The sequence below is a fragment of the Chlorocebus sabaeus genome, chromosome 1 (assembly GCF_047675955.1).
Source record: "Chlorocebus sabaeus isolate Y175 chromosome 1, mChlSab1.0.hap1, whole genome shotgun sequence".
Lineage (NCBI taxonomy): Eukaryota > Metazoa > Chordata > Mammalia > Primates > Cercopithecidae > Chlorocebus > Chlorocebus sabaeus.
The window spans coordinates 16,481,178-16,489,839 of NC_132904.1; the positions used below are offsets into that span (position 1 = coordinate 16,481,178).

The 8,662-nt window shown below is 34.8% G+C and overlaps 1 protein-coding gene across 1 annotated transcript; it reads right to left on the reverse strand.

Moving 5' to 3' along the window:
* Positions 1 to 4,231: 4,231 nt before the first annotated feature.
* Positions 4,232 to 5,191, reverse strand: OR8K1 (olfactory receptor family 8 subfamily K member 1). The gene has a single exon (XM_007998708.3). It carries the CDS (start codon positions 5,189 to 5,191, stop codon positions 4,232 to 4,234), a length of 960 nt encoding a protein of 319 aa, XP_007996899.1.
* Positions 5,192 to 8,662: the final 3,471 nt, after the last annotated feature.

Here is an 8,662-nt window from a genome sequence, read left to right on the forward strand (position 1 = left end):
TGTTCTCCAAAGTGAAGTACCATTGTACATGGTAATCAGCAAGTGTCATAATTTCAGGAGCTAATACTCTTGATCAGGTTGACACTCACTCTTTGGTAATGAAATATTTTAAATTTTACTCAAACTAGTAGATGGAAAATAGTATCCCGCTGTTACTGTAATTCCATTTCCCTGATAGCTGAGGATGTTGGGTTTCTTTATCATTGCATATTGACCATTAATACTTACTATGTGGAACATATTTTATCCTATTTTTGTTTGATTGCCCTTTAGTTACAGCCTTGTAGGTGATATTTATATGTGTCTAAGGTCCCATATAAATTGAGTGAGCTTTTTAGTAGAAAATCAATTGAACATCTGTACATACATGTGTTTCAGACTCTATTCTGTACCACGAATCTATTTATCTATGTTTATAAAGTGCTGCATTATCTCCAGTACTGGAGGTTTATAGGAGCTCATGGAGTAGGTATTGTGAGTGCTCTAACTTTGTTGTTTTTCAAGCTTATTTTGGCTATTCTGATTTTTTTTTCTGTGTCGTATAGAGGCAGATCTAAAGTCAGATATGGGGAACCTTACTTTCATGCCATGAGGCTGGGTCTACACCTGTCTACTCTTAAAACAGTCACCTTTGGTTGCAGTTATTAAAATTAATACTACAATTGGTGCCTTAAAATTGAGCTTAGCTAAAAAGTGTACCTTGGTCTCAACCCTATGGTGTTAGATGAAGGATGAACCACTTGGATGCTTAGGATAAGACAGTAAAGGAGATAATTCTCCTCCTTCGAGCTAACTCTTTCAACATTTTAAAGCCAGAATGGCTTCATGTTTGATGCAGAAAATTTAAATTCTATGAGAAAATTCCTTGAAGAGGAGTGTGTCTTGCTGTCTGAATAAAAAAGCCACGGAGAGAGAATTGAAGAAATTCATTACAGAGCCTATGTAGGAAATCAGCCTCATGGGCTTTTAGAAATATTTGGAAGTTGAGTTTATGCAATCCATCATTAGGACCATTCAACTCTTGTCACATAAACATTAGAAAGTACAGATATATTAAAATATCCTTGGTAAAAGCTTTTGGTGTACCAAGTCATTAATTAGACATAGAATGAAAATAAATACAATACAGCTCAAAGTTTTAACTCTGGGAAGAAGTTTGAGAATGTATAAATACTAAAGGAATTTTATATAGGTTGGCAGCATTATTTTTCAACTACTCATGATTATAATTGTAATCAGAATGTGTGTTTTGTGGCTATTAGGGAAAATAGCAGTGTCCAACTAAGTCTGGAATATTGTAAACGTTTTGTAGAAAAGAATGTAATGCTTGAAAACCATCTATATTTTATCTATGACATCAAATAGCTGATTTTAGACACCTATTATTGTCATTTTGCATTTTTTATCACACAATATTAGTAAATGTTAGTGTTCATAAAAATGTTAGTACTTCATTCTTAAAATGTTAGTATTTCATTAAAAAATGGACAAAAGAGGAAATACTTCTTGGAAAAAATAACATTGCATGGCATTTATTCTCATTTAAAAATTTTTAAAATTATAATTTATGTATGCAAAATATTTGCCCAACACCACATTATTAGAATGTGAAATAACTATATACATTTATTTTAGAAATAAAAATTATCAGTATATTATTTTATAAGTATGAGATATTTATTACAGCATATGTTTTTGGTGGCAATTTAATAACTTAAGCTGTCAACAACCAAAGTTCATCAATCAAGGAATGGCTAAGTACAAAGTGATTTGTCTGTTTTCCAGAGTTATATGCTGATATAAAAAAAAAATTTTAAAGATTTTTTATTGGTCAAGAGAAATTCTGCTGATGAATTCTAAAGTAAAACAAAACAAAACAAAACAAAAAACATTGCAGGGAACATAATATAGCATGTTTTTTTAAAAGCCTTTCTTGTATGGATGGTATTACAGAATGCTATTCATATTATTTAATTTTAGTTGTGGGTTATAGAAAGGGATAGAAGGCCGGGCGCGGTGGCTCAAGCCTGTAATCCCAGCACTTTGGGAGGCCGAGACGGGTGGATCACAAGGTCAGGAGATCGAGACCATCCTGGCTAACATGGTGAAACCTCGTCTCTACTAAAAAAAATACAAAAAACTAGCCGGGCGCCGTGGCGGGCGCCTGTAGTCCCAGCTACTCGGGAGGCTGAGGCAGGAGAATGGCGTAAACCCGGGAGGCGGAGCTTGCAGTGAGCTGAGATCCGGCCACAGCACTCCAACCTGGGCGACAGAGCGAGACTCCGTCTCAAAAAAAAAAAAAAAAAAAAAAAAAAAAAAGGATAGAAATTGTAGAATTTGGGAAGGGAAATATACAAAACCAAAGAGTTATATTTGTGCATTATAAGATAAAATGCTACTATGAGGCCGGGCACGGTGACTCACGCCTGTAATCTCAGCACTGTGGGAGGCTGAGGTGGGTGGATTGCCTGAGCTCAGGAGTTCACAACCAGCCTGGGCAACACTGTGAAACCTGGTCTCTACTAAAATACAAAAAATTAGCTGGGCGTAGCGGTGTGCACCTATAGTCCCAGCTACTCGGGAGGCTGAGGCAAGAGAACTGCTTGAACCCAGGAGGTGGAGGTTGCAGTGAGCCGAGATCGCACCACTGCACTCCAGCCTGGGCTGCAGAATGAGACAGTGTCTCAAAAAAAAAAAAAAAGAAAAATTACTCTGGAAGTGTAAAATTGATTCCTAAAAATTAATATGCTTATAAGCAGGATCAGATGTTATCAAAATCAGAAGTAAACAAATTTGATGATTGGATAATGCAATTTTGTATACTGCTATTATGTTCAGTTTATGTTTAGATGAAGTAAATACAATAAGTGAAAGAAAAGGAAAAAAAGAAAGAAAATAAATGGATCGGGATAAAGACACCTTGGATCATTTTTTGATTCAATTCCTCATAATTTTTACTTTGAACACTAGATTAAATTGAAACAGGCACAATTAGAAAACTGTATATATTTTTAAAATAAAAAAAAAAGGGGGCCCATTGATACAATGGAAGAATACTAAGATGTAAGGAATTCATTTGCTGAGTGAGAGTACACAATGTAAATGAAGCATTATGTTAGAACACATTCCATGCCACTATGTAGACAGGCTCAAGAAGGAGACAAAGAAGACAGGAATGAAGATGCAGCGGACCCTAGAGTGTATCAGTTTTCTTTAATCTGTGTTATCATCTCCATATATTTTTCAAAATTCTGTATTGATACCATTACAGTAGATGACAAGATAACTTCTTTATCTTCAGGTTGCCCAGGTTGCCAATTCTAAATCAGCTTATCGGGAAGTTATCATAAACCAGTGTTTGCAATAGTGCTAGGATCTGTCAAGGAGGATCTAGAACAATCCAGTATTTTTCTCATCAGTCCTAATCAAAACCCTACTTTATCCCTAAGATATACAATATTAACTTAATCTGATTGAAAAACCTCATTCTGAGGTAGCATAGTTTATTGTGTTCTTAGCTTTAATGTTTACACAGCCTTTCCTTTTCTTCTTCTTCTTTTTTTTTTTTTTTTTGAGATGGGGTCTCGCTCTGTCGCCCACGCTGGAGTGCGGTGTGTGATCTCGGCTCACTGCAACCTCCGCCTCCCAGGTTCAAGCAATTCTCCTCTGTCAGTCTCCCGAGTAACTGGGACTACAGGAATATGCCACCGTGCACGGCTAATTTTTGTATTTTCAGTAGAAATGGGGTTTCACCATGTTGGTCAGGCTAAACAGCTTTTCATGTTGTGTTATAATCACATATTTACTTACTTTCTTGCTTCCTATCTAGCGCACACGTTCTTTATGGTTCAATCTTACTTATATTTAATACCTAGTGCCTGCTGTGAAATATCTATTACTAATTTTCTGGTTATTTTTACTCTGTTTGAACTATATAAGCTTTTCACTTTAACTCTGCAACTCTAAGTTTGACATAATTTGCCTTATTTATAAATAGTGGCAGTTCCAATATGATCTCAAAAATTGCTTAGGATATATATTACCTGATTGTAGTATTTATTTATCCTATGAGGTGGCAAAGAGTACGGGTTGCTCTAAGAGTACATGTTTTGTCCAGAAAAACAGGAAAACCTAAGCAGATAGAATATTTCTACTTTTTGTGTCATAATTGGTTTGACAAAGTACTAAACAAAGATTATTGTACCCAACTATGCAATTGAGTATTAAGATATTAAGTGGGAATTTTGAATCTATTGGTTAAAGTTCTCTTTAGAGCATCTTTTACTTCTTTGTTCCTTAGGCTGTAGATCAATGGATTCAGCATAGGAATCACCAGGGTGTAAAACACCGAGGCCATTTTATCAATAGCCAAAGTATGACTGGACTTGGGTTGCAAGTAAATAAATAACAATGTCCCATAGAACACGATCACCACTGTCAGATGAGAGCTACAGGTGGAGAAGGCTTTGTACCTCCCTTCCCTTGAGTTCATTCTGAGAATGGCCACTAGAATGAACATGTAGGATATGAGAACAATTGAGAAGGAGAAGAGCAAATTACAGCCTGAGAAGATCAAAATGATTAATTCTAATTCATTTGTGTCAGAACAGAGTATGGACATCAGAGGGATGCAGTCACAATAAAAATAGCTGATTATGTTTGAGCCACAGAAGGACAGTTTAAATAACTTAATTGTGAGAAATAGTGACACAAACGTGCTATAGAGATAGGGAACAATTACCAGCACCCAAAGTACTTTCTCTGCCATGATGATCACGTACAGAAGAGGTTTACAGATGGCTACATAGCGATCATAGGCCATTGCTGATAGAATAAAGAGCTCGGAGATGATGAAAATCTCAAAGAATGCTAGCTGAGTGGCACACCAATTGTAAGAAATTGTATTTTTGTGCACTATGAAGTTTACTAACATCTTTGGGGCAATGACAGTGGAGTAACCAAGATCAGTAATTGACAAATGTCTAAGGAAAAAGTACATGGGGGTATGTAGCTTGGAGTCCAAGTAGGTCAAGATAACCATGCCCAGGTTGCCTATCACTGTGACCAAATATATGACGAGGAAGAGTCCAAACAGTGGAGCCTGCAGCCCAGGGTTGTCTGTAATCCCCATGAGAATAAATTCAGTCACCTTGGTCACTGCTGTGTGATTGTGTTTCACTATGTGGTTCATCTCGGTAACCTGTGCAAACTAGAAAACCAATATTTATTATATTTGAAACATTATCTTCTAAGAAAATTAACAATATGACATATGAGCAATAGAGGTATTTCCTTTATTTCAAATTCTAAATAGAGTTTCCTCTTCCCATCAGGTCAAAACCACACAAAGCTACAGTCACATTCATTAAAACTTTAGTAAAGTGTGAATTAAAAGGGTCAAGATATTTTGAAGTTGTTGTTTTGATGTAGCTACCATGATCCACTTTTTTTGACCCAGAGTCATTTTAAGTATGTAAAAATAGCTACCACTTTTGTTTCTGCTTACCACAATTTTCAGGTAATTTGTAAAACAAAAGTCTATACATTAAATTTTACATTTTTGCTGATCATTGAAAAAGCAAGACAAGATTTTCAAAACTGTTGATGGAGCAATGAATCAGACAGTAGGAAATTTCTGACCATTATATACATGTCAATATTTCTGTCTGTAAATTCAACTTGTTTACCAAAAACAAAATTTTATGCCACAATTTGAGAATTTTGTTAATATCTTAATCTGCATTTGCCACATCTGAACTTTTTGCTTATTGAACTGCTCCTTCTAGTGAGCAATTGGGGGATGTATAAGCCCCCAATTATACATCCTTCTTCTGCAGAAAAAAAAAAAAACTGGCTGTTCTTACAATTCATGAACATTTAAGAGAGAATCATAAAAAAGGGCTCAGTGGATAGAGAAATACAAATGGATATCAAGAAATACAAATGAATATCAAGAATTTAAGGAAATCCATTGCATGCTAGGCAATTTTGCACGTGACTTGCAGATATTAACTCATATGATCTACACAATAACTTTAGGAAGTAGGCAGTAATATCATCCCCATTTAAAAGAAAAAGAAACTGAGGCACAAAGAGTTGGATAATTTAACAAAGATCTTTCACATTATAAGTTGTAGTATCAGGATTCAAATAAAGTCATTCTGCCTTCAGAATATGTTCTCATAAACACTCTAACACACCACTTCTCCATTAGAGATACACTTCATTGGTAGGAAGTGAGAAGGAGACAGGAAAGACAGAAGGTAAATAATGATAGATAAAGATCTTTGTTAAAATAGATGACTGAAGCATGAAGTAACTTGAAAGCTAAGGTGGCATAAATAATGACGAGCCCCGAGTACTGGGGACTGTATAACAGGTCTGTCTGCACATCCTTCCTATGGATGACGGAACAGTATATTGCAAGGGAGGCAATAGTTTGCAGAGAATAGGACCCTTCAAGATTTTTGGTGACAACCTGCTTTCAGGATGTACCCTTAGAAATTTTCTAAGACCAATGTTTCTGCTTACCTCAATGGGGAATCTGCTTTGCTTTCTACTGCTTTGGGCCTTATAAGTGGCTACAGAATGGATTTAAATTTTTTCTACTCCCTTAAGACTCATTGTGTTGAAGTATTAATCTGACTCAAGATTAAACAAATTGTACGTAATTACCCGAGGGAAAGTACCTTGAATATCTGTTGACTATTCTCTGAATGTGCCATTAAGAAAAAGTCATAAGTACTTATGCCTTTGTCTAACTGAAAAAATAAATTATGCCATATCACTAAAGACGGGAAATCACAAATGCCGTTTTCAACATTGCATGCAAATATTACATATATAATCCCCAACAAGTCATAAGTAAATGAAGTAATGAATTTCTAGAAAAAATGTTATGTAATATTTGATAATACATCCATTGATGGCATATATTTTGTTGAATATACAATTATAAACTGACATAAAACAATGTATTATAAACTGTATTAGACTGAGATAATATTTTATTAATTGTATTGTTTATGTCAAAAAATTAGTGGCAAATAATTTCTTCATTTGTTTATAACATATATCTCTGGCTGTTTTTAAGAACTTTTGTTATTGGTTTTCAGAAATTTGACTATAATGCATTTTAGCATAATTTCCTTTCGATTTACCCTACTTGGAATTATTTTAGCTTTTTGTATGTCTAAGATTTTGTTTTTTTTAAATACATTTAGAAAAAAATTCTGGCCAACATTTTTTACTGTGTATTTTCTGCACTATTTAATCTCTACTTTATACTTAGACTTAAAATTAAACATGACTTAAATAACTTGTTATTGTTCTACAAATCACTAAGACTATTTTCATTGTTTTTGTTCAGTATATTTTTACTCTGGCTTTGTTTTCAGTAGTCTTCATTGTTGACTGTTTAAGTCATCTTTTGTTCAGTTCCTAATCTGCCATTGTTCTCATTCAATGTATATTTTTCATATCCAATACTGTATATTTATGTCTAGAAGCCCCATATCTGTTGTTTCTTAAATCTTCACTTTTTTTTCCTCACAATGCTAACGTTTTTGTTAAATCATTTAGTTTACTGAACATGTTTATAACAGTTGTCTTAAAGTCCTTGCTTGCTAATTCTATCATTATATCATTTCAATATCTACTTGAATTATCTCCAAGACAGAACCACATATTCCTGCTTTCTCAAATGCCTAGTATTTGTGATTGGATGCTGAATATTGTGAATTTTGTGTTAATCAGTGCTGTATATTTTTGTATTTTTTTGAAAGAATATTAAGTGTTTTAAACAAAGATTAGTCAGCAGTATTTGATACTTGTTTTCAAGTCCTCAGAAGCATTTGGAGTAACATTTGCCTCTGAAATCTCTAGTGGGTGCCCAGTTGTTGATCAAGGATGATATATTCCAGCTTTTTTGGAACTAGCATGTCTTCCTTCTCAGTGTGACACCTATGAATTATTCAGCTTAAAATTCTTAGGTCATTCTTTGAAAAGCCTTGTGGACATCCGATATAGCCATACATAATTTATTTTTTATTTTTATTTTATTTTATTTTTTTATTTTTATTTTTTTTTTGAATTTATTTATTATTATTAAACTTCAAGTTGTAGGGTACATGTGCACAACGTGCAGGTTTGCTACATATGTATACTTGTGCCATGTTGGTGTGCTGCACCCATCAACTCGTCATTTACATCAGGTATAACTCCCAATGCAATCCCTCCCCCCTCCCCCCTCCCCATGATAGGCCCCGGTGTGTGATGTTCCCCTTCCCGAGTCCAAGTGATCTCATTGTTCAGTTCCCGCCTATGAGTGAGAACATGCGGTGTTTGGTTTTCTGTTCTTGTGATAGTTTGCTAAGAATGATGGTTTCCAGCTGCATCCATGTCCCTACAAAGGACACAAACTCATCCTTTTTTATGGCTGCATAGTATTCCATGGTGTATATGTGCCACATTTTCTTAATCCAATCTGTCACTGATGGACATTTGGGTTGATTCCAAGTCTTTGCTATTGTGAATAGTGCTGCAATAAACATACGTGTGCATGTGTCTTTATAGCAGCATAATTTATAATCCTTTGGGTATATACCTAGTAATGGGATGGCTGGGTCATATGGTACATCTAGTTCTAGATCCTTGAGGAATC